The sequence below is a fragment of the Populus euphratica genome, unplaced genomic scaffold (genome assembly GCF_000495115.2).
Source record: "Populus euphratica unplaced genomic scaffold, PopEup_1.0 scaffold164.1, whole genome shotgun sequence".
Classification (NCBI taxonomy): domain Eukaryota; kingdom Viridiplantae; phylum Streptophyta; class Magnoliopsida; order Malpighiales; family Salicaceae; genus Populus; species Populus euphratica.
The window spans coordinates 43,346-69,746 of NW_011500048.1; the positions used below are offsets into that span (position 1 = coordinate 43,346).

At 32.1% G+C, this 26,401-nt stretch overlaps 4 protein-coding genes across 6 annotated transcripts in view; 3 read left to right on the top strand and 1 right to left on the bottom strand.

Annotated features, from left to right (window-relative positions):
• The first annotated feature begins 455 nt into the window (after window positions 1-455).
• LOC105107540 (U-box domain-containing protein 28-like) lies at window positions 456-1,997 on the top strand. Its single transcript, XM_011001498.1, has one exon. It carries the CDS (start codon window positions 586-588, stop codon window positions 1,822-1,824), a length of 1,239 nt encoding a protein of 412 aa, XP_010999800.1. The 5' UTR covers window positions 456-585; the 3' UTR covers window positions 1,825-1,997.
• Window positions 1,998-6,922: 4,925 nt separating this feature from the next.
• On the bottom strand, window positions 6,923-10,417 carry MFL1 (Mitochondrial substrate carrier family protein). Of its 2 annotated transcripts, none has more exons than XM_011001500.1 (2): window positions 9,104-10,417; window positions 6,923-7,260 (listed from the first exon to the last, which is right to left on the bottom strand). In XM_011001500.1, the coding sequence occupies exon 1, from the start codon at window positions 10,331-10,333 to the stop codon at window positions 9,143-9,145; it is 1,191 nt and encodes a 396-aa protein (XP_010999802.1). In that variant the 5' UTR covers window positions 10,334-10,417; the 3' UTR covers window positions 6,923-7,260; window positions 9,104-9,142. The 2 variants fall into 2 exon arrangements, with proteins under 2 accessions (XP_010999802.1, XP_010999801.1); XM_011001499.1 differs by lacking the exon at window positions 6,923-7,260 and adding an exon at window positions 8,060-8,178.
• An 85-nt stretch (window positions 10,418-10,502) lies between these two features.
• Window positions 10,503-12,837, top strand: LOC105107542 (Concanavalin A-like lectin protein kinase family protein). Its single transcript, XM_011001501.1, has 2 exons — window positions 10,503-10,627; window positions 10,871-12,837. The coding sequence occupies exons 1-2, from the start codon at window positions 10,564-10,566 to the stop codon at window positions 12,835-12,837; spliced, it is 2,031 nt and encodes a 676-aa protein (XP_010999803.1). The 5' UTR covers window positions 10,503-10,563.
• A 9,296-nt stretch (window positions 12,838-22,133) lies between these two features.
• LOC105107543 (uncharacterized) overlaps window positions 22,134-26,401 on the top strand; it is a 4,655-nt gene continuing 387 nt past the window's right edge. The window contains exons 1-6 of one of the 2 annotated variants that reach the window (XM_011001503.1): window positions 22,134-22,419; window positions 23,593-23,678; window positions 24,066-24,800; window positions 24,906-25,127; window positions 25,219-25,343; window positions 25,451-25,707. In XM_011001503.1, coding sequence (XP_010999805.1) covers window positions 22,417-22,419; window positions 23,593-23,678; window positions 24,066-24,800; window positions 24,906-25,127; window positions 25,219-25,343; window positions 25,451-25,641 — 1,362 coding nt within the window. In that variant the 5' untranslated portion in view covers window positions 22,134-22,416 and the 3' untranslated portion in view covers window positions 25,642-25,707. Of the gene's footprint in view, window positions 22,420-23,559; window positions 23,679-24,065; window positions 24,801-24,905; window positions 25,128-25,218; window positions 25,344-25,450; window positions 25,708-26,401 lie in introns of those variants that run through there. The other variant, XM_011001502.1, reaches the window with a different exon arrangement.

Genomic DNA, 26,401 nt, shown 5'->3' on the forward strand with positions numbered 1-26,401 from the left:
TCTGTGATGGAGCCTTCTTTGCCGGTGCTGTCCAAGCATAGATTAATAAAAATTTATTTAAAATTATTGTTTTATGTTTTTAGATTTAATGTATTGATATAAAATTAAATTTTAAAAAATAAAAAAAATATTATTTTAATATATTTCAAAATAAAAAACACTTAAAAAATAACTACTATCAATAAAAAACACTTAAAAAATAGCTACTATCACATTTCTAAATTAAAAAAACACCTCGTTGTATTCTTTTATAACAAACGGAGGAGGAACCGGTAAAATATTTGAGATCATGTGTTAATAGAATGCTATTAAAAAAAATAAAAATAAATAAATAAAAAAACATTGAAGGGAGAAAAATAGCTTGGACTTGGAGACTTGAAGGTGGTAGGGGACCACCGAAAGGAGAAGAGCTCCACCACTTATCCACAACCCGCTCATCCCTCTTCCACGTCTGTTATTAAAAGAATTGGCCATGCCAAGAGAACAACGACGTTACCCTTTGACTCCGTCTTCCCCTACAAATCCCCTCTTCCCTCTCCTCCAATCTTTGTATCTCTCTCTTTCTTTTTCTCTAAAGAAACAAAAATGGGGAGAGACGAACTCTGCATAACGGTACCCAGTCTTTTTCACTGCCCGATTTCTCTGGACGTAATGAACTCTCCCGTAAGTCTCTGCACCGGCGTCTCATACGATCGCTCCAGTATCCAACACTGGCTCGACTCCGGTCACGACACCTGTCCTGCCACCATGCAAGTCCTCTCCTCCAAGGACTTCGTTCCTAACCTCACTCTCCGCCGCCTTATCAACCTCTGGACCTCCTCGAACTCCTCTCCCTCTACTGCAGATTTGGAAGAGAAGGTTATGGCTTGGATTGAAGAAATTAACAACGCAAAACCCGAGAGGTGTTTGGATTCGATTGTGGAATTTGCTAGTCTTGGAGAGGTGAACCGAAGTCTTTTGGCAAGTTTTGATGGTTTTTTGGAGACTATCGTTGGTGTTTTGAGCATAAATGGCATGCAAATTCGTGTTTTGGAGTCGGTTGTCAGGATCTTAAGTTTAATTTTGCTTGAAAACGGAGTCAATGAAAAATTGCACAAACTAATCTTCAAATCATCTTCGAACTCGAGTTGTTTACCTTCATTTATTTCTATTCTGCAAAATGGGAGTTTAGAGTCCAAGATGGCATGCTTCACTGTTTTAGAATCAGTTACTACAAACAACGAATCAAAGCGATTCATTGCAGGAGTGGAGAACAACTTCTTGCCTGATATAATTCATCTCATCAAAATAGATAACGACAACCAAGAATTACACGACGTGGTTTTATCGTTCTTGATTGCGGTTTCTGTGACTCGGTCCATCAAGTCTCAGCTGGTTCAACTCGGAATCGTCGAAGTTTTATCTAACATGATGTCGAGCAAAAACACTGCCATTTCTGTCGTGGAGAAGTCACTGAAGATATTGTCAATAGTTTGCACTTGTGCGGATGGACAGTCAGCGCTAAGCTGTGACCAGAAATGTGCGGGGGCAATAGTGGAGAGACTAATGAAGGCCTCAAAAACGGCAACGGAGGATGCCGTGGTGGTGCTGTGGAGCATGTGTTTTTTGTTCAGGGATGAGAAGGCGGTGGAGAAAGTGGCGAGGAGTAACGGAGTGACAAAGCTATTGCTGGTTATGCAAAGTGAAGTAGGGGAAGGGAATTATATTGTAAGGAGGATGTGTGGTGACTTGATCAAGGTTTTGAGACTTGGGTGTAAGAATGTTGGTGGATTTAGTGGGGCGGTGAGCTATGAGACCAAAACTACCCATATCATGCCTTGTTAAATCTTGATATGCTGACTATGTTGTTGATCTCTGGGGGTTTTGTGGATCATGTGTAATTGGGAGTTTTTTCTCGACATTAACAAACACATGAAAAGATGAAAGACTCGATTTCCCCCCATTTTTATAGAATTTGAACTTGTAGCTTTAGCTTCGTGTCTAATGAAATTTACTCAGTATTGCTCCAATACCTTTTCCAAATCAGATAATATATATACCATCTAATTGATACATTGTGGAAACAGAACAAAAGAAAGGAGGGATCGATAACACCATATCGAGTAGTTCCATCCCATATTTTGCAACTGCTTGGCTTAAGATGCCTGGAGAAAGAAAGCACTTTATGTTTTTTTTTTTGCCCCTTATTAACAACTTATCCTTTGTTTTCCAATAATTATTTGCCCCTTATCAACAACTTATCCTTTGTTTTCCAATAATTATTTTGAGAAAGCATATGCGGCTTCCTTTCTGTCACTGGTGTTTTTTTTTTTTTTTTCAATTTGAAGCTGTTGCTTGGCATCACTGTGATGGTTTACTGGGCGAAGAAAACTAATAATCAAGAACTTGTTGAAACTGTTTCTACAATTATTTGGATGAAGATTGATTTGCCTTTTTCTTTCTTGACTAAAAGATTATTTATTAACCAAAGTATTGTGGTTTCCAATGATGCACCTGTCTGAGTGTTTGGGAAGGAGGATTCGTAGAAGGAAAATGATTTTCAAATAAATAAATCAATCTAAAAGTCTCTGAAAACTGATCTTGCAAGTGATAATCAATGAATTATAAGATCCCCCAGGAGTATTAAGTAATTGAGGGGAAATGTTGGTTTTGAATATCATACACGTAGTCAAAATAATAAAATGAATTTATTTGTAATTTTTTAAGATATTGGTATACAAATATAAAATTATTTAAAGATTTAATTTTTTTTTAAAAAAATTAAGTTATTACATACAATAAGTCTTGTAATTGTCTCATATTAATCACTAGTAAAAAATCTTCTAAATTCTTATTTTGTTACAAAGGATTGCTATACCTAGAGTATTAGTTTTCTATTTTGTGATATTTATACACCAAATATTATTATATTGAAAAAACTCTTACACATTTATACACCGACCAAGTCAATTAAAGCATATTGAAAAAACTCTTACACTATTTAATTTTAAACCCGATTTAAATTAGGAGTTGGATCGAGATGTTTTTTTTATTAATTTCATCAATTTATTTTATTAATTTTACTCTTAATTTTCTTATTGATCAGCCAGTCAACTAGGTAATTTTAGGACAACTTCTACATTATTTAATTTTAAATTTAGGCTAGTCAAGAGTTGAGTTGGAAGGTCCTTTATGCTATTTTTTTTTAAATTTTATCTTTTTATTTTTTTTAGTTCTTAGAAATCAATTATATCATATTAAAATAAATTTCACATAATTATTATTCACATAATTATTATTCACATGATTTAATGTTAAACCAGGACTGAACAAGGAGTCAAGTAAAATGATTTCAAAGTTGATTCCTAGGCTGGACTCAATAAAAGTACATAATAATTCTATATAACCTAGATGTTTTTTTATTATTATGTTCAAGATTTTTTTTCTATACAACCCCGTAGTGTGAAAACGAGTTTGTTTTTTGTGACTTTGACTTGCTCTGAAACCTTTTAGAAGGAAAAACAGTAAGCAAAACCTTTTATAGTAGAGGTATGAATGATGACATTCTTCTTTATTTATTTATTTTTGCCAAAGTTGTGAAGGATTGGCAAGACCATTCATTGGTACTTTTTCAAAAAGGGTCTTGGGTACATGTGTACATGCTAAAAACAATTTATGTTTGAATGTCAAAATGATCACATGCATGGATCAAGTAATTCATGTCTTGGTGAAAGATGAAAAGAAAATGGTAGCAATAAAATCTCATCAAGCATTTCATATTCTCACATTTATGATGCACATACATGCATGTTATATTAGGTAAGTATCATGTTGAAGATGTATGAGCATGCAAGAGATAAAATGGAGACATAAATAAACAAATCATCTTATCTCCTTCATTATGTGGGGAACACGACGACTTCTGTTTGGGTTTCCACACACGAGGCTGCATTATTTTTTAGCCTCTTTAAAAAGTTAAAGGGTCTCCTCTTTGATGGGTTGTGAGGCTCGGAGGTTGAGCAATTGAATGTGGTTGTTGACCTTCGACTTCTTGGATCCTCGCTAAAATTAAGTTATTATATGCAATAAGTCGTGTAATTGTCCGGTTTTTAATAGTAATTCATACTAATAACTAGTAAAAATTCTTCTAAATTTTTATTTAGTAAAAAAGGATTGCTATACCTAAAGTATTAGCTTTCTATTTTGTAATATTTATATACTGACCAAATTAATTAGATTATATTAAAAAAATTCTTACACATTTATACATCGACCAAGTCAACTAGAGTATATTGAAAAAACTCTTATATTATTTAATTTTAAACCTGATTTAAATTAGGAGTTGAATCGAGAATTTGTTTTTTGTTAATTTTATCAATTTTTTTTTGTCAATTTTACTCTCCTAATTTTTTTACTAGCCGATCAGTTAACTAGGTAATGTTAGAACAATTTCTACATTATTTAATTTTAAATTTAGGCTAGTTAAGAGTTGAGTTGGAAGGTTCTTCATGCCAATTTTTTTTTAAATTTCATTTTTTTATAATTCTTAGGAATGTCTATCGAAAAATTCAATTATATCATATTAACTTTTATATAATTTAATATTAAATCAGGACTAAATAAGGAGTTAAGTAAAATGATTTCAAAGTTGATTTCTAGGCTGGACTCAATAATAAAAATACATAATAATTCTATATATGCTGGCTAGATTTTTTTTTATTATTATGTTCAATAAATTTTTTTTATACAACCCCGCATTGTAGTGTGAAAACGAGTTTGTTTTTTGTGACTTCGACTTGCTCTGAAACCTTTTAGAAGGAAAAACAGTAAGCGAAACCTTTTATAGTAGGGGTATGAATGATGACATTCTTCTTTATTTATTTATTTATTTTTGCCAAAGTTGTAAAGAATTGGCAAGACCATTCATTGGTACTTTTTCCAAAAGGGTGTTGGGTACATTTGTACATGCTAAAAACAATTTATGTTTGAATGTCAAAGTGATCACATGCATGGATCAAGTAATTCATATGTCTGGGTGAAAGATGAAAAGAAAATGGTAGCAATAAAATCTCATCAAGCATTTCATATTCTCACATTTATGATGCACATACATGCATGTTATATTAGGTAAGTATCATGTTGAAGATGTATGAGCATGCAAGAGATAAAATGGAGACATAAATAAACAAATCATCTTATCTCCTTCATTATGTGGGGAACACGACGACTTCTGTTTGGGTTTCCACACACGAGGCTGCATTATTTTTTAGCCTCTTTAAAAAGTTAAAGGGTCTCCTCTTTGATGGGTTGTGAGGCTCGGAGGTTGAGCAATTGAATGTGGTTGTTGACCTTCGACTTCTTGGATCCTCGCAAAAACAAGAAAGAAAGTCCACTTGTTGGATCAAGGGACTTCTGATGCAGGTTAGCATTAATGAAGGTGCAGGAATATCTTTCGAAGGTGTGAACTGTGTATTCTAAGTATCTCTCTTTTCATATCCTTATATAAATTAGCTCAGTGCGGTTGATAGGGATTATTTTCATAAAATTCCTATCTTATTAGTTATAATAATTACTTTGTGAGGCGATTATTTATAGAAGGAAGGAAATCAGAAGCCTTTAACGCCTCCATTGATTTCCTTGGAAAGGGAAATGTAAGGGGGCGTCCATGAACTAACGGATATTGCTGTTTCCATATGAATACTCGAAGGCCCAAAAATAGAAATCCCGAGTCATGGCATGACTCCTCAGCCCAAGGTGTGAACCCCAAGCCTAAAAAGACAGCCATATGTCCGCGGAGCTGTCCTCCTACTACTACTACAAGTGTCTCGACTTGGAAACGGGTTTGCCTGTAGTTACCTGTAGTTATTAAATCTGGTTTGGAAGTTTATGTCCCCCTCCTACTACTACAAGTGTCTTGACTTGGAAACGGGTTTGCCTATAGTTGCCTATAGTTATTAAATCGGGTTTGAAAGTTTATGATTCGGTTAAGAATTCTGGTTATATGGAGTAGTTTTAGTTAACTCATGATTAATTTAAAAAATTTTAAAAAATATTTGTGATTTTAATATTTTATATAAAAAAATTTCAAAGTAATCCATATAAATATAAGCTATACATATTATAAATAATAAAATTTAAAAAATTATTTGAAAATATTTTTTATCCTACATTGAAAGATACAACTTTTAAGTATTTAAATCAAATTTTTTTAATTTAAATATAAATCTAGATTTGTATGACATGTTTTTGTATATAAAAAAGTCTTAAATGAAATTTAAAAATCAAATTTTTTTTCTTTAAATATAAATCTAGATTTTTATGACATGTTTTTTTTATAAAAAAAGTCTTAAATGAAATTTAAAAAATTCATGCATACATCTAATTAAATAAATTAATATAATAAAAAATCATCAAGCCTTAACCGAAAGCGAAATTAATTGGTTAAAAACCTGTAACCAGACTAAATTTAATAATTTTATTTTTATATAATTTTCAATTTAAAATAAATATTTATAAAATCAAAAATCAATAAAATATCAAATTAATTAAAAAAACAAATTATATTGCTCACTTATTAATCAACCAAATATGATAAAATTTTAAGTTATTTTTCATTTTTTTTTTTAAATATACACAAGCTTCTTAGTGGTTCTAATTTTAGAAAGAAGAAAAATTAAATAAAATTTTAAAAATTGTTATTTTAACAACTTTTTATTTATTCATAGAAATAATTTGTTTTGGAGAAATTTGGGCTTGATTTAAAAAAATTTGGGAGCAACCACGCCACGAAAACCCTAATCAACGATTTTTAAATTTTGTCCGCACAGCAAGTCAGCAACTTCCTGGATAGTTCTACAAATGAATCCCCCTATTTTCAATCTCAGCTTTCTGCAGCTTCATCTACGTGCAGGGAAAGGGAACGTCAAAGACATTGATAACTTGAGGCCAAGCATTATTTGTCTCCAACTTGTTTTAGTAAATATCATTTCAAGAGAAGACGATCAAGCCATCTTCAGTTCATCATTCACAAAGCCATTAAGCTCTGCTTTGAATAGCTCATTGCCACAACTTACACTGCAAGTTACCATCTTCTATCCAAGAAGAAAGCCAATGAGCTAGCAAACATGTGGCCTTGCTATGGTCCCGAGGCTTCCATCTGAATCCTAATACTTCCATTCCATAACAGTATTAAATCCATTCATTGTTGTTGAACTGCCAACCAATTAGTTTGTTGATGCAGCGATCCATTTTTATCAAAACAACTCTAAATGTCTAGTGCTGCTGCAAACCATAATCATAATTAGATAATAAGAGTACAAAGAACAAATCATATTGAATATAACATTTCATGAACTTGATTATAGATAACAAGTTATCTCGAGTTGATTTAAATAATTTTTTTGTAATTAATTGTTTTTTTAATTTCATCATTTAACATTAAGTTTATTAAACATTCGACTTTATAATTTGTTTTATGCAACTCCGAACCCCAAAATTTCAAGCAGCAAGAAATTGCCATGCAAGGGTAAAATGACATTGGATCTAGGAAAATAATTGATGTGCGTCTAATCAAAAGATAATGCTTAAATGCAAAGAAAAAAAAAAAAAAAAACAAACAAACAAATGATAATGATAATGATAATAATAATAAAAGGAAATATTTTTAGGTAAGGCAGACAAGGCATTGATTTCCTTGTCTTAGTCTCCATGTTTGTAAGTGAAAAATGCAGTCAGATTCAAATGTTTTCTTGTGCAAAATACAAAAAGGAAGTTTTAACTCCATTTTCATACAAGATAATGACCAACTGTAAAGAACAACATCATTGTCTAATCTTAAACCCTAGTTAGCACAAAGCAGAAAAATGATCCTTATTACTGATAGTAACATCCCAAAAAAGAAGCAGCAACACCATTGAATGTTTTTCTATGGTTGATCCTTATTACTGATAGTAACATCTCAAAAAAGAAGCAGCAACACCATTGAATGTTTTTCTATGGTTGATTTGCTGTAACAAAACAATCAGTGCAACTCTGAATGGTAGAGCCCGAATGCAGTTGCTGAATTTCTCATAAAGAAAAAGATCAATTTAGCCGTATGAAGATAAAGATGTGCATCTAATAAAAGTAATGCATACACTCCAGATGATTGACTTTCTTCTAGTTACTGCTGCTTCTAACTGATTTGACAAGCTTCCAATTGTGTGAGTTATAATTAGAGAGTAAAATAAACCCATTCTTACAGATTAATTTGTGCAAATGTTAGTTATAAGACATTTTATAAATAAAGCAATCGTCATTTGGTATGGTTAAAGAAAGACTTCATTCTCTATTCTCACATTCGCTCCAATCCTTTCATTAAAAAAATAAATCAATAAATGCAAATAGCCATACAATCTCTATTCAGGTCATCCACAATAAAACAAAGAGAACAAATTAATCAAACAATGTGCAAGTAAAGTTGCCTAAAGCATTCCTCTCTGGTTTCTAGCAACTATTAGTAGAAAAAAAGCATAAGTAAACCAGCCTAGAGCTATTCCTTTCTAGTTTCTAGCAAATACATTCCACAGTGTGTTTCCGTAGGGAACATCTTGCTATTGCAATTAGATTCAGCCGATAGCTTGGGTTCCACTAAAAAATATCATTGGAATAAAACAAAGTTTAAAAAGGAACTGCGTGCTCAACTAAATCACAGGTATTTGAGTGAAAAACTAACAAAAAGCGAATAATAACAAAAAATAGTTAGGTAGGGGTCCTGTACAGGAAGTAGCTGATGGTAACAAAACAGTATCACCTCCATTGTATCTTCAGATTTTACATGCATGCCAGTGGTCAATTGATAAATCACCAGCAATAAAACCTAATGACTTTATGTTCAGACCGTGAGCATGTGTGGCAATCAATTAAGAAATTAAGTCAACAAACAATGAAAGTGGATTCACTGGAACTCATGCAAGAATTTTAAATCAGTATTGCAAGCACAATATCTTTCATGCTAATAATAAGAGACCAACCATGTTGAATTTTCTTATTCCAAGTGTGTACAAATGCAGAAACGAAAAATAGTTTACAACCATTTCACCAATAGATAAAGCAACCAACGAGAAAAACAAGGGGCAAGAATTACCAGCAGCAATGGCAATCAATCCCAATTCACAGCCACCAATCATGCAGGAGCACCATCCAACTCGCGCAACTCCTTGTGCCTCAAGTACCGATGCAGGATAGCAAGCCTTGCCGTCTCAAATGCAAAGTATCCCAAAGCCGAAAAGCAAGCACTATGAACCACTCTAGGACCCATTCCCCTAGTAAAACCTACCCACCCTTCCTCCGTCAAAATCTGCTTCACTGTCGCCGAAACACCACTATACATTACAGCTGCAGCCTTATCTACAACGTCCTTTTTCATTTGGGTCATCAACCTGGTCTTAACTACATCAAGTGGTGTGGTTAAAGACGCTGAAATAGCCCCAGCCAGTGCCCCACAGCACACACTTTCAATTGGCAGCAAACTGTTCTTTCTAGTCTTAGTCAAAACAGCAGCTTTTAAATACTCGAATGAAGAATAACTCAGCACACCAGCAGGCAAATTCCTTAACAAAGTAGCAGAATACCCTGCATAAAGGCCCAAGATGCCATCGTTCTCCAAAATTCTCAGCAAAACTTCCCAAGATCTCCCCTTTGCACCAGCTTGCATTTGCTGCGTAATCAATTCTTTAGGCACCATTATTGCTGATGACACAATATTGCCCATTGCACCCGCAGTTGGAGGGATAAGCACGGATGGGTACTTCTCAAATTTTGACAAAATTGATTTACCAAACTCACAAGTACCAAAATACACGGCTGAAGATGCAGTAGAACCCACAATCACAGCAGATACACCACTATAAAACCCCAAAATCCCTTTATCTTGGAAGGTCTTAATCACAGCATCAAGTGTATTTTTATAAATCTGAGATGCACCCTTTGTTTGCAACTTCGTTTTAATTGTATCAAGCGGGTGCAGACACACATAAGTAAATGCACCAGCTATGCCGCCGCCACCTGCTCCTATAAGTGCTCTCTCAAAAACAGAGAGGTTTTTCATTAAAGATTGGACTTTGGGGCTGTTTGTTGAGGTGGATTGGAGCCATTTTGGGCTTTTTGGTGCAAAAATCTGGGAATCTAAGGAGTTTGAGGCAAATGGGAGGGTGGTTTTATAGCGGGTTTTGGTCGGTTTTTCTGGGTTTTTAATCAATATAAGAGAGGAGAATTGAGTGAAGAGGTTAGTGAGGTCAGTTTGGATTGCTGGATCGTGGTGATTTTGAGAGTTTGGAGATGGGAGGCCTAGAGATGCACACAGATTTGCCTCCATTTCTGTGGGGGAAAAAAACACTTCTTTCGCTACCAGCCTCTCATCTTCTTTCTAAGGGTTTTTGGAAGCCAACATTTACATGAGAGACCACAAACGGTGCCGTTAGAAGAAGGCACCAACGCACCAGCTACTACCAAAAGACGGCCTTTTTCTTGTGCCGCTTATTTTAAGCCCACAGCATTGCAAATCATAAAACAAGCTCAAGATAACAAAAAGAGACTACAAGACCAATGACTGATAATCCCAAAGGAAAGCCCATTCTCTATATACATTTTGATCAGCTGCGAACTGCAGGTCTTTTCCCTCCAAATTCTCTCAGGCCAAGAGAAACAGATCATAGCATCAGATAAGCAAGAAAGATTCAGTTTTGGGTTCTCAAATCTTGTGTTTCTTACAAGAGCAACTTCTCTATATCCAACTATCAGATAATCATATCTGTGATTTCAATGCGTTCGTTTTCTTTTCTTCTCTTCTTGCTCTACTTCTTTCTCTTACTTGACTTCAGCTTTCCCTCTCTTTCCGTCTCTTTCTTGCCAGATAGAAATGTTACTCTCTATGGTGATGCACATCTCAGAAACAATGCCATTAGTCTTACTCAACAACACACCTGCCCTGTTTCATCATCATCATCATCATCTTCTAATGGGGTTGGGAAAGCTCTCTACCTGTACCCAATTAGGTTTCTTGATCCTATAACTAACACAACCGCGTCTTTCTTTTGTCGATTTTCATTTTCCATTATTCGATCCCCACTTAGTTCTTTTGGTGATGGTATGGCATTCTTGATTACCTCTAATGCTGATTCTTTTAGTCTCTCAAAAGGGTACATGGGTCTTCCAGAACCAGCCTTAAACCCTCAAGATTCATTCATTGCTGTGGAATTTGATACAAGTTCTGATCCTTCGCTTGGTGATATAAGTAGCAATCACATTGGAATTGATGCTAACACGATTGTCTCTCTTGCTGCAATTGATGCTGTGTCGGTAGGGATTGATCTACAAAGTGGAAGGCAGATCACGGCTTGGATTGAGTACTCAGATTCATCCAAGTTGATTCAGGTGTGGGTCAGTTACTTTCAAGTCAGGCCACCAAGTCCTATTCTTGTGGCTCAGGTTGATCTCTCTCAGCATTTCAAAGAGTACATGCATGTTGGTTTCTCTGCTTCGAATGGTCAGGGTTCAGCCGTTCACATTGTTGATCATTGGCGGTTCAAAACCTATGCGACTCTCTCGTCCGTGACACCTAGAGATACAAGTGAAAAGGGGGATTGTTTAATGTGTTATGCAGAGAATCCAAAGTACAATTACGGGCCCGGTACTCAAAATGGAAGGAAAAAAAAGCTACTAGAAATGGCTTTGGGATTGGGAGGTTTGGCTGCATTTACTGTCTCCATAATTGTAGTTCTTTTTGTTATCATTTTCTTTGCGATAAAGAAAAGAAAGGGTGTTGGCGGAAGAACTAAAGAAGGCCGAATTAATAGAGTACCAAGAAGTTTGTCAATTACTGAGATTAGGTCAGCAACAATGGGATTTCACCGAAGCAGAATTATTGGTCAAGGCGCTTCTGCTACAGTTTTTAAAGGGTATCTGTCCTCTCGTGGATCAGTGGCGGTTAAGAGGTTTGATCAGGCAGGGATTGAATGTGCTCGCAATCCTTTCATCACTGAGTTTGCAACAATGGTATGTTGCTTAAGACATGAGAACTTGGTTCAGCTTCAAGGATGGTGTTGTGAGGGAACGGTATTAGCTCTGGTCTATGAATACTTGCCCAATGGTAGCCTTAACAAAGTCCTTCACAAGAACTCCAGCTCTGCAATTTTTCTCTTGTGGAAGCAAAGATTAAATATAGTCCTTGGACTGGCTTCTGCTCTTTCATATTTACACGAAGAATGTGAGAGACAGATAATTCATAGAGATGTGAAAGCTTGCAATATATTGCTTGATGCAGAATTCAATGCCAAGCTTGGAGATTTCGGTTTAGCGGAAGTCTATGAACATAGTTCTGTGATGAGAGCAGCTACTATACCAGCTGGGACATCAGGATATCTCGCTCCTGAGTATGTTTACTCTGGTGTTCCATCGGTGAAATCTGATGTTTACAGCTTTGGTGTGGTGATGCTAGAAGTAGCCACGGGAAAAAGACCTGTAGATGATGTTGGTGCAGTGCTGGTCGATCGGGTATGGAGCTTTTGGGAGAAAGGGAAACTGATAGGGGCTGCTGATTCAAAGTTGGTAGGGATGTTTAATACACTGGAAGTTGAGAGGATGCTCATGGTGGGACTTTCTTGTGTGCAACCCAATCATGAGAAGAGGCCAACAGTTAAGGAGGCAGCTATGATTCTTAGAGGCGAAGCGCCACTTCCTGTTTTACCATGGAGGAAACCAGCAGTGGGATTTCAGTCTGTTTTGTCAGAGGATTCCGATGAAACAATGAATTTAACAGGAGATAACAGTCCATGTACTGATGATGTAACATGGATGACACCTAGGACCGATTTTGGCTAGAACAAGCTGAGAAAACATCTTGCATTTAAATGTATGCGTATGAAAAACCATCTGCAGTTTGAGTTTTAATTTCTTTTGATAATCTTCCTGTTTCTGAAAAAACTGATATGATCTTTTGCTAAGTTTGTGCATCTTTTAGAACTCTATATGTCATCATGCATGTCAAGATGTTCAAAAAATTGTATGCCTCATGAATTGTAAAAATGAGAAACAATTATTTTTTCGGACTTCTGTATGTAGGCAAATATGGATGACTGCCTATCTATTCCTGAAAGGTGAAGGATAATTGAGTGCCTAGTTTTTTGTATATCATGACTTCACAAGTTATCCGAAACCATGCTAATCAATTCTCATGTTGGTTTTTCGAGGCATTGTTACTTATAACGATGATGTGCCTACGCTGGACAAGATAAATCTGCATTTTCAATGCCATGAAGCACTCGATACCTATCCCAATTGCCAGGAATTGTGATGTACATTTATGTTATTAGTCTGCATATTGAAAAAGTCTTTAGTTGGCCATGCCTTGTGTGGTTGTAACTTGATCAGGTAGTTGAACAGCAAAGTCATTCTAAACTCTGAGTCAGGTCACTCAATCCAATAGCAGATTGCAGCTTCACAAAGTGGAATGAAATTAAATAAAAGCAGACTGCGGTTGTGACAGGCATAATAAGATGCTAAATCCACTTTAGCATAATAACATGTTTTGCCATTTCTTCCTTGTTTTGTTATTTCTTCCTTGCATGGATTTTGGTATGAGCATCATCAATGCAATTGCTGGTCACTTCAATAAATTCCTGAATTTCCCTTGAGATTTTGCTTAACTGTAATTAACCACAATGGTACACAGTGGCAATCTCAACCGTAGGCTTGATAATTATCTGTAAAATATCCTAACTCACCTTCAGGCTTCAGCTCAGCCATGGAGAGTCTGTTGAAATCACCTCCTTTTGTATCATGAACATTCCGGCCAGTCATCAATAAAAGGTCTCGGAATTTCGCTTTGTAATTTTGTAGAAGGAATATTTCCCTTCTTGTATAGAAATACAACAAATGATTGACTATTCTTGAAATCAATGATGTTGGTGATCAAGTCTTGAAAACCTGAAACAACAATGGGTTTTTCATGGTTGTGTCTTGGGTTGTGGTAATTGAGCTTAAATGTGGGCTTTTCTCTTTATGCTTGGTGTTTCTTGCAACGCAAATCTATTTTTGATACTTGAAACCATCAATGTTTAAGTTAATAAATGTAAAAGAAAAAAATAATAATGTGAGGAGCAAGAAAAAAGTGTGTTGGTTGAATAAACTATTGCGTGAAGCTCAACTTACTTTGTCTTGGCTTGGTTTAAATATTTTACCAAATGACCTTATAAACCTTTAGTCAAGCCAACATATCTTATAAAAAGTGATGTTGTAGATATTTCATGATATGTGGAGTTGTAGGTATCTTGATAAGTGGAGCAATGATGGAGAGTGATTTTATAGTGAGTTGAGAAAACTAGATATCATTAGTTAGATATCATTAGTGAAGAGATTGATGTTGGTTTATGGTGTTGTTATGCCATTAAATGAAGAAGTTGATGTTTATGTTCTATATTAAGAATTTGTATGTGTGAGGTGTGCTATGCCCTTTTTAGAGAATTTGTGTGCTTCCATAAAGAATTAGTATAATTGTGCATGCATTAGTAGATGGTGCACGACTCCTTAAAGCTAAAAAAATGCATTAAGATGTATGTTGAAGGTGATATTAAACAACCCGAGTTAAGATGGGAGTGAGTGAATGACAGAATATTTAAGCCATCCCAAAATGACTAGGATTCTATTTGTTTAGGCCTATAATATCTAGCCTTTGAGCTTGACCTTATTGATTATGATGAAGCCTAAATGGTTAGAAAATTTTTTTTGTGCACTTTCATTGATCTCTGAAGTCTTTTAAATAATGGTGTTTGAAAGACTTGACCATAAGAAATAAGAGAAAAATATTTATTATTTTATAATGATATTATCTTTTTGTGGCATTTTTAAAGCTTGTAGTAGAGATAAATGATTTTTTACAAGAAAGATGAAGATTTGATTAATTTGTTTGTTCCTTTTAAAATATAGGATATTATTAATTAAAATTTAAAAAATGCTTTGTGATCATGAAAGCAGTATTAAAGCATTATATAAAGAGATTGAAGACTTTAATGAATTTATTTTTGAAGACATGAAGATCTTGCCATAGAGATTTTTATTAGAGACATAAATATTCATTTAAAGATATGAAGATCTTGCCATGAATATTTTTATCAAAGACATAGGGATTTCATAATGGAGAATTGTTTGGAGACATGAAGATTTTCATTGGAGACATAGAGAAACACTATTAGTTTTATTGAAAAGTTTAAAAGGCTTTCTCAAGTGGAGATATGATTTTTGAACATTATTGAATCTCATGTAATTTAAGGTGAGGATGTTTTTTTGTGTTGTATGAATAGTTGCATTTTCTTCTTAACAAAATATTAGACATGACCTTTGGTAATCAATCTTTTTATCTTTTTTTTCAAGACATGACATTCTTGAATATCATGATTATGGTCGTGGTGAAAATAAGTTATTGGGGTTCTTTGTGTTTATGTCACTCTTTATAAAAGGTAAATATTGCATGAAGTATTTTTCCTTTATAATAGCCAATAAATCAACTTGCATTGTGGTCAAATGTGTGGTTAAGAGTTTAGAGAAAGCCATGTGATTAGAAATAGATCCCTTGGTGTTTTTTTTAAATGCTTTGGTTGGTGATTGATTATATTGGAGAGATTTTTCTCTTTGTAGTTGCGACTAAGAGTGTTCTTATCTAGTCACATTTTCTTTTCTATGTGAGCATTATTTTTCATCTTTTGTTTCATGTTAAAGAGAGTTTGGTCACATAGAGTATACAATCATTTCTATAAAGAGTAATTATATACCTCACTAATTAAGGCTTCAATGGTAGAGTAGATTCTTCATATTGAGCATTTTCTTGTTAAACATTTGGAGATATATTCTAGTGCTTTCATCTTCTTATTGTATAATGAAAAAGAGCTTAGATATGATCGTTTTTTGTTGATATACTTGTGCTAAAGTGAGAGTTGAGTTTGATATAATGATCATGAAAATCAAGGGTGAAGTTAGGCCTATTTGTTTTCTATAAAGTAGTTTCATTTTAGAAAATAATTTTTATGAAAAGTAAATTATTTTTTAATGTTTCGAAGTGTTAGGAAAAATTAGTTGGAAAACCATTTTCAGTATTTGGCTATGTAATGAGAAATTAGCTAGATAATAAATTATTAATATTTTATTTTTTTAATTATATTAAAAGAATGAAGATCGGATCTGACATATGAAAAAATTAAAGAATGGTGAAATTGAAAAAAATAAATTATTTCAAATAAAACAAATAATAATAAAAAGAATGGGGACTAAATCTAATAGATAAAAAAATTTAAAAGAGGATGAAATTGAAAAAAATTCAATTTCATAAATTATTTTAAATAAAACAAATAGCAATTAAAATAATAAGAAAGTGTTTAGTCATTTCACCTTTTTTTTTTTAAGTTTTAGAAAGTGTTTTCTAGAGAAAATAAAAAGGAAAACACTTTTCTTTCTTTAAGGATAATTTTTCATTTGACTAGAAACTATTTTTTCCTTGACCAATTTTCCTTAAGGTTACTAAATATTGGAAAGTAGGGAAAATGGTTTCTAAAAAATTATTTTCTTGGAAACAAACGAGGCTTAGGCTAAAAGATATGGTACGACACTCTAACAAATCCATGGAATGTAACATCATTGTTTTGTATTACAAGTTGTAAGATATTTCTTATGTTTTATATGTGCTTTCTTAGGTTTATGAATTCATTATAGTTGTCTAAATTGGCTTGGCATAAAAACAATATTCGGAGAGACAAGTGTGTAGCACTTGATGGAATCTTTGATCTAATAAGAGTAATGTTCATTCTTAGCAGCTCGTTCAACTACTAATCTAGTATCGTAGTTGAACTTTTTTTTATTTATAAAAAACATACAAGTGAGATCTAGAATATGATTAGTGACAATAACCACTCTTGTATCTAGGACTTATTAAGGAGTATTCTTTATAGCAGATATGATGTTTTTATAGAGTTAGAGTATAATTATTCTCATATGATTTCATGTCATTCTGTTTTATTCCTTCAGGGAAATAGAGTTATCTTTATATATCCAGTGGTGCATGTAATGGAGATAGATATTGTGTTTTCTATTGATGGAATAAAAGATTATAAAGTTGTTTTTGTATAGCTTACACAACATTGTTGAGCATTTGCACTTAATAATAATTGGTTGAGGTTTGAAGAAGATGAAATTCCTATTATGAGAAGATTAATTAATCTTTCATTTCTTGGAGTTTCTACATTATTTTCTATGGATAAAAAAAATTTGAATGAGAAGGTGTAAAAAGGGAATGAAATAGCTTTTGTCTAGGTTCCTATACATGATATCACTAATGAAGTCTAGAAAATCTCAAAAATAAATGGGCTTTTCACGATTGTGTTTTAGATTGTGGTGACTGAGCTTGAATGTGGACTTTTCTCTATAGACTAGGTGTTTCCTACAAAAGTTTCTTATTTGAACAAAGGACTCTCTGATGCATAAACCAATAAATGTAGGAGAGAATAATGTACAATAAAGAAAAATAATGCAAGAAGCAAGAAAAAAATGTGTTGGTTAAATGAACCGGTACTTAAATCTTAACTTGCCCAGCTTAGTTTAGCTTAAATGTTTTATATAGTGACTAGAGGTATTTATAAACCTTTGGTCATATTTGTGTGCATAAGGTGTGTGACTATTTAGAGCTAACAAAATAATTGAGATGTTTGTTAGGGATAATATTGGACAACTTGAGATTTTATTTGTCATTTTTAATTACATACCTATATATTAAATTTATTGGAAAAAAAATTCTATATGTTTAAGCTTTGCTTCACAGAACTAGAAATGTTTTATATAGGTATGGTAGATGGAACCTGAAACGTTGTTTTTTCCGATGAAGTTAGTATATAGGCTTGTAATATTAAAATCCTTAAATTTTAAACTTTGATTCTAAAATAAAACAAAACATCTACTTACAAAATATAATATTGACTACAAGTGATAACTAGTAAAATATGTAAACATATATTGTTTTAACACTAACAAATATTACAAACTAGATAAGTGACCTATGTTTCATCAAGTGCCGAGTTAATTTTTTTATGATGTTAAAAAATAATATTCAATCGCTTTTGGTGTGTTTCAAAGAAGGAGAAAAAAAAATCCATGAATTAACTAATAGACCCTACTGGGTCAAATGAGATGGTTTCATCTAATTATATGATAGAAAAACCAATGATAATAAATGGACTAGATTTTGAAAGGAAAACTGATAATAATAACTAAAAGAGAAAGAAAACTTGTCAAAAAGAAAAGAAAAAAAGCAGAATCCCAAGATAACTTAAGGGTAAATGATGAAGTTGGAAAAAAATAAAAAAATAAAGAAACTCATGTCAATTTGAGCTAGTATGATAAACTTGTAATTTAGATCACAAGGTCAAGCCATGTTAATCTAAGCTAGCACGACAAACTCGTAACTTGGATCATAAGGTCAAGCTAATCTCATAGAAAGTAAATTGAAAAAAAAAAAGTAATAATGGTTGATCCCTTACAATCTAAATATAAAATGATGAAAAAAAATAAAATCAATCAACTAAAAGAATCTTAAAAAAAATTAAACACCTACAAACCTGAGTAAAGGCCATTAAACCTTGTGAGTTTGATCATACAAACAAAATAACTTAATAGAAGATAAAACGGGAAAAACATAATGAAGTTCAATTTTAAAGATCAAAACTAAAAAAAAGATATGAAAAAAGCTACCCAAAAAAATATTTGAGTTAATCTGTCAAACATGTTATTTAAGTCTTGAGATTAGGATAACTTGATTAAGAGGAAATTGAAAAAAAATCATGAAGCCTTTTTGTTTTCTTTTCAAAATAAATAACGTTGAATGATGAAATAAAAAGATACTAAAAAAAACAAAGTTAACTCATGTTAACTTTTTTAACTTATGACTTAAGTTACTAAACTAGAAGCCTTTCATTTAGAAAAATCATAAAGTCCAATTTATAACAAATCAAATGCTGAATGATGAATTTTTTTTTAAAAAAAATCAAATATATAAAAGGATTCAAAATAAAAAAAATAGCAAATATGAGATTGAGGAGTAAATTTAAAATAAAAAAATGAGTGGACAACATAGAATTTTGAATTGAAAATGAAATCCAAATTCACAACATGATTTAAAATACAAAATAAAAATTAAAGGAATGAGGATTAGATATTTAAAAAAAAATAACAAATTACAATTATGAATTTTGACAAAAAGGCTTGAAACAACAATTAGAAAAAAAAGGATCAAAGTTGAAATATCAATAAATGAGAGGACAACTATTAAATTTTGAACTTAAATTTTGAATAATCATTATGAATTTTTTTTTAAAAAGAAAAGAGATAAAAAAATAAGAAGTTACTAATAATACACTGTCTATTAAATGATAACATGCACTATCTTAGATGGAAGAAGTACCACGATGCTTTCAATGTTATTATAGAAACTATTATATGTCACCTAATTTTAATTTTAAATTATATTTTATATTTATTAAAATATCAAATTATCTAATAATCAACTTAATAATAATTAAAAAACTAAGATAAAGAAATTCCTTAAACATTAGTTAAACACGTTTTGCTTTTATGAGTAATTTAATTGTTTTAGTATGCTTTTAAAATGCAAAAAAATTTACTTATTCACCATTAATATAATAATGACCCGTCAATTTTTTAAAAATATCATATTATCTTCGATAACCAATTCATCATTTTTTTAAATTAATAAATTGGTTGTTATACTATTCCAATATTCCATTGAAAAGTGAACCCTTTTAGATGGAGCATCGTTTTTCCACCCTAATTAGCTTTTGTTATTGGTAATATTAATATGAATAAAAAAACAAAACAAAGGTTAAACCTTTCAGTTTTTTTGAAACCAAATAAGGAATTGAATTCAACTTTATATATCATTTGAATTCTTTTGAGAACCTATTAATATATAAATTTTTATATTTGAAATAAAATACCAAACTAAAAAATTAAATTAAATTATACAATTTGGAATATCTGTAAAATTGCATTGAATTAACAATCTTGACTTTTTCTACATTTAAAAAATTATCTCAATTAATATATAAATGGATATAATTAGGATGAAATTGAACAAACAAATAAACTAAATAATGCCTACAAATTCTTACTAATAATTAATTAGTTTATATAATTTTAATTTATATTTTTTTTTCAGGTGCATTTATTTTCTTATTATACTACTCAACTTCAATTTGGCCTCAAAACAAAAAACATGGAGATATGGTTCCTCTCTCTCCCTCCCTCCCTCCCTCCATGTGTTTTTTAAAGCCTTCTTCAACCTCCTTCGAGTCCTTTAACCTTTCCTATTATTAGCAACATCTTATGACTCTCCAGATCCTTCGCCAATCTTGAGCCCACCCTTCGTTCCCTCACCTAAAATTTAGAGCCATGGTCACCCCCCAGATCTTTCCTCGCCAGGCTATCTTTATTCCCGATCACTCCCTAGCTTACCAAGCCTTGATCCTAGAAGATGTTGCTCTTGGTAATTGCCAACATGCATGTTCTTGCTACCAGTAGAGTGCTTACCAGCAATCAACTAATATCAATCAAACAAGTTTTGATTTTGTCTTGAGGAGTACCCTTTCCCAGACACATGAATGTACATGAAAAAAGAGAGAGTAATAATAAGCATTGATTGTAGGGCTTTAAGAGAAAATAAATAAAGGTATTTTTTAAATAATATATATATATATATATATATTCTTGAATTGATATGGCAAATCTAAGGGTCTATTATCTGATTTTCTTTAGCTTATTTTTATGATTTGAATTTCAAATGGAAATCAAATCAATATCATCAAAAGAATTCCAAATATAAATTGATTTAACTCATGAAATCAAATCCAATTCTAAAAGTCTCAAACAGCCTATTAAAAATATTTCTGAAATAATTTAAAAGATATTTTTTGATTTTTTTCTAATTTAAAATACTTGAATAATCTTGTGCTAAATGAAATTAAACCCCATCAATTGTTAATATGCTGACTGTTATGGTAGCAATTGTTTTTAAAAAATAATAATTATTATAATATTAAATGGGCTCTTAGTCCATCCAAACATGTTTTTTAATGGCATTGTTTTTATTTTTTAAAATAAAATTACAAATAAAAGTGTACTTTTAAATTAGTTTATATAGTAATTGAGGTTAAATCATTTTTTTAGACAATCTTAAAATAAAAAACTCTTACATTTACTTTATTAATTCAAAGAAAGTTAATTAATTCTCTTGGATGTTTAAGAAAACAAATCTTTTCAATCAAGGCAACTTCTCTGGGCTCCAAATGGTATTCAGTATACCAAATATTAGTAAAATTAGTAAAATAATTATACATTTTAGTTACGGAGTTTTGAACTGTTAGTTAAATAATTATGCATTTTGAACTATTCTTAATTATATCTTTAGGTTAAAACTTAAAAGTCATGGATTACTTTCTTTTGTTATCAAATTTCACATATTTTTTTAATAGTCCTTAATAAATCTAAAATCCCAATTCCGACTGTGATTTGAAAATTCATTATAGTTAGAGTTGGAGGTAATTATTTTTTATTTGTTTTGATTTTTATAAAAAATAATGAAATTAATTTTTTAAAAAAACTGAACCAAAATAGATTCAAACTGATCTATTTCAGTTCAATTTGGTTTTAAAAACAAAATTGATTCAAACTAGTTTAACTCGGTTTTTTCGAATTGACTTAGTTTTTTTGATTTGGGTTAGGTTCGGTTTTTTTTTTTATTTCAGGTTTAAAAATTAAAACTGAACCGAACCGATCTGTTTTTTTTTTTAAAAAAATTTAATTGGTTTAATTGGTTTTTTTTATCTTATATTTTTTTAATTTTTTTTTTAATTTTATCAGTTTAATTTATTTTTTAATTTTTTTTATTCATTTCTAATTACTATTGCCCTAATTTTTATAGGAAAAGAGAGAATGATAAATTTGTTCGGACGCTTTACCCAATTATGATCACAGTAAATTTCTTTTAAAAAAATATTATTTTAAATTAAAAAAAAAATCAACCGAACTCAACTCAAAGAAGTAAAAAAGAAAGAAGAAAACTTCAAATGTCTGAAATCCCACAACTCCACCTTTGGCCTTCTACGGTACCTCCAATTCAGTGTTGAACGCCGTACATCATTGTAAATAAACACAAAAATAGAAGAAAAACGGCGCAACGGAGAACAAACGTATACATAAATACAGCGTTGTCGAGCGAGAGGTGGGGCTTTTCTTTTCATTAGAAATCGAAACCCTGAATGAATTCATATTGCTTGCTGCGTTCTGCTTTCACTGCTGAAAAATCCGCTGGATTTATGATACTCTTTTGATTTAGACCTCAACTTCACCATGGTTAGTTAATTACCCTTTTTCCTTTTAATTATTGCCTAGTTAATGTGGAATCTTGAATGATGTGATGCCAGGATTTTCTTTGCAATTGTGAAGAAGTTTTAAACTTTCTAAACTGACCCTAATTTTCTCTTCTTTTTTAATGGCATTGGGTCGATTGCTTTCATCTTTTTTTTTTTTAATTCTTTTTTAATGTGGAGACTACCGTAGAAATTGCTTTTCTGGCCTCTTTTTATGACATTATTGAAGTGAAGTTATGCTTCTGTGTTTGCTGCCTGCAAAACCGTTTTGTGTGTAGTATAATATGTTTTTGACGAATTCTTCCTTGCATATACACATTACAATGAAAATTTTATTATTATTTTTTCGTTGAGGAATTGGGAACTTTAATGGAAATTTAAAACTTTGGAACTCAGTGAAATTACTGCAATTGCTACTAGCCCTTCTCGTTTCAATGATTTCTATGAAATATCCCTTCAATTGAAGGAAAAATGAGTTTACTTTGTTTTGCTAATTATGTCTCTGCTAACCTAAAAAAATAAAAAATAAAAATGATTGACTGCATCATTCATTGATGCTTGACTTTTGATATAGCAGGGCAGCAAGCTGCCAAAAGCAAGCAAAACGATCTGTAGGTTCACGCGTTGAAACTTTTATGGACAATTTTTTTTTTTGTTTGTTTCTTGAGCTTCTATGAAACCTGTTTTCCAAAATATCTGTGGCAGCCCAATTATGACAAGGGTTGATAGTATGTTTCGCCTTAGGTGTGACAATCAAACAATGAAATGCTGAATAGGAGGATGTCTTGCATGCACATCGTGTGTTGCTTCCTAGCTGTTCTTCTGGTTCATCATAATTAAATCTCAAACTTATTTGAATCTCTCGTTTTAACTGCTTAGCAGTAGGCTAGGACTAATCCCTAGGAGAGAAGATACTGGTAGTCTTGCTTTCTGCAGTCATGAAACGAGGAATGGGTTTATGATTCCCATGCACATCAAATGACTTGCTTCTAGTTTCTAACATGCTTTTGATTAAATTCTTTTTGTCTTCCTGATGTTTAGTAGCACTATTGTTAGTTTTTCAGGCTTTGTGCCCTTAAACTTTTTTGTGGTATAAATATTCCATATCCAGAGAAGGAAAAACATATGCATTAACACCATGCATTTGGTGTTGCAGGTAACTATTTGTCAGAAGTGCGGTGATAGAGGATTTGATGCGGCTTTGATTTATTGTGATGAGTGTGAGACTTACGCTGTGCATTGGTGAGTATAGCTGTTGTCCGTTTGATTGCAATCTGTTATACTACTAATGCTAGCTAATTTGGTTTCACATCAACATGAAGAAAATGTGTAATTTTTTTGGGATACCTCCATTATATACAATAACATGCCAGCTCAGTTGGCACTTTAGTGGTGGACTGCCATCCCTCTTGGAGTATAATTCTATGCATATGCTGGATGGACTTGCGATAAATGCTACATCAAACTTTAAGCTTGTAATTTTTGTAATGGGATAAAACATTGTTTTGTGGTTGCTGAATTTTCTTGCTTTGATTTACTAGATTGAATTGGCTAGTCAGTAGTTTACCTTTCATTGATGAAAAGAGAAGTTTCAGATTCTGATTTTTGTACTTTCCTTTTGTTTTTCAGTTATTGCTTAGATGTATTGCCAGCAACTTTTGATGAATATGTCGTCTGGTTATGTTATCACTGTGAATCAAGGGCTGTAAAATTATCCTCTCTTGACAGACCTAACTCTCCTATAAGCACAGAAAGTGACTCTGACAGTTTAAAAATTATCCAACTGAAGAAGAAAAATCCTTTAAAAAGACTGGAAGGGAAGTCTAAGGAAATGGTTTTTGATTGCTCATTGACTAACTCTGACTTGCTGAGACCTCAAATTAGCTCTGACTTCCAACTTGTTGAGGTGGACTGCTGTGAGGATGATGGAAAAGATCAGAAACTTGGAAGTCAAAATGGGTTGCATGAGGACAGTGTTCCTGAAGTTGCTGAATATCTTGAAGGTAAAAATCCTATATCTCCTCTACCTGACCTTCAACTTGTTGATGTTGATTGCTCTCAGAATGATGAGAAAGATCAGAAGCTTGGAGGAAAAAACAGTTTGGAGGAGTCTACATTCCAAGAGACAGAACCTCTTGGAAACAAAAACTCTCAATTGGTTGTATGTGATGGTCAGCCCCTTCAGATACATTGCTGTGAGGATGGGGGGGAAGGTCAGAAGGTTGGGAGACAGAATGACTTGAATGAAGGCAACTTTGTTGAAGAAGATGAATTGGATAAAACTAAAAACTGTCACTTTGATGCTCATTTTGCTGAGCAGAGTTGTTCTATTCATGTGCTACCGATAAGAGATCCAATTTGGAGGTCAGTTTTTAATTATTTTATTCCATATTCTCACACAAGTTTTTGATGAATTATTATGTGATATAAAAGAAATAAAAAAGTTCAATTTGATTGTTTGGTTAACAGGGGAAGCATGAGCATTTTCCAAAATAATTATGGTGCTCCTGGCGGAATTGTTGCTCATTTGTCTAGCATTGCATGCTCCAGAGCGAGTGAGGAGGCAAAAGCATTATCTGGATTGCTTTCACCAGAATTGCTTCCCAGATCTGGGGTATGGCCTAAAAGTTTCCGGAAGTTGGGGCCAGCAGCTGATCATATAGGTCTCTATTTTTTCCCGGACAATGAAAGGTGTCAGTTTAAACAATTTTGCACTAGATTTCTTTTTGTTTTTGTTTTCATGTTTTGGCTACTCATAAGGATTTCTTTTCTTCTCTTCCAGGAATGAAATTGTTTTTGATAGCCTAGTAAACGACATGATCAGCCAGGACCTTGCCATGAGAGTTGTTATTGAAAATGCAGAGCTCTTAATTTACACTTCTAGGATACTGCCCATGGATTGCTGGAGTGAGGCTCTCAAATCTTTTACCTGTGGAAAAGCTTTATTTTTTCTTCTCTTTCTTTTTTCCCCCAAACCATCGGTTTAATCTTTCCTTTTCTAAACTGACTTGCAGGATTCCAGTCAAAGTTTTATCTGTGGGGAGTGTTCAGGCCAAAGAAGCCTTCGGCTTTGGCACCTGATGTTGTGCCTGGAGAGCAACAAGGCCTCACAAAGGCCACAACCTGGGAAAGACGGAGTCCTGTTAGTCCTTTAAGCAATGACAGTTATGGTTCTGGCTTGGTGTGTCCATCGCAAGATTCTTAATCAGAATTTATACATTGATTCCTTTACGGTTCCTTTCTTATTGGCCGAAAGAAAGTAGATATTTAGGACATGTTTGTTCCAAGATACTCATTTCCTGAAAATTGTTTTTTAAATTTTTTCATGTTTATTTACCATTAAAAAAATTAATCAATAGAAAAAAAAATACTTTTCAGTTAACGAAAAATATTTTCTGATCCACAGAAAATACTTTTCAGTTAAACAAAAATTTAGCTTAATTTTTAGAAAAATATTTTTTTTTTCGCTGTGTTTGTTTTCCGGAAAGTGGTTACTGAGAAATTACTTTCCAAACTTTTTTGTGTTTGTTTATAATTAGAAACAAAAAATACTTTCCAGTTAAAGAAAAATTTAGCTTAATTTTCAGGAAAGTATTTTTTTGGAAAATTTGAGTGGAAAACACTTTACAGAAGCTGTAAAAAAATTAGAAATATCATTATTTATTAATTATATCAAATTTGATATTTAAACTTTTAATTATTATATATATTTTGTTTTGAATATTTATTTTTTAATTTCATCTCTTAAAATTTATTTTTTATATTAACTTCGATTTTTATTTTTATAATTGCGAATTGTTTTTTTTATTTTTTTATTGAAAGTTTTTATTTATTAAATTTGGTCATTATTTTATTTATTGTTATTTATTTTATTTGAAATAATTCATGAAATGTTGATTATCATTATTTTAATTTTTTTCTTTTTATTTTTTTATATTTGATCTTTTTTTTTTGATTATTATTTA

Coding starts and splice junctions, on each gene's coding strand:
- LOC105107540 (XM_011001498.1), top strand. CDS start 586: ATGGGGAGAGACGAACTCTGCATAACGGTACCCAGTCTTTTTCACTGC.
- MFL1 (XM_011001500.1), bottom strand. CDS start 10,333: ATGGAGGCAAATCTGTGTGCATCTCTAGGCCTCCCATCTCCAAACTCT.
- LOC105107542 (XM_011001501.1), top strand. CDS start 10,564: ATGACTGATAATCCCAAAGGAAAGCCCATTCTCTATATACATTTTGAT. Junction 10,628..10,870: donor TGATCAGCTGCGAACTGCAG/GTCTTTTCCCTC, acceptor CTTTCTTGCCAG/ATAGAAATGTTACTCTCTAT.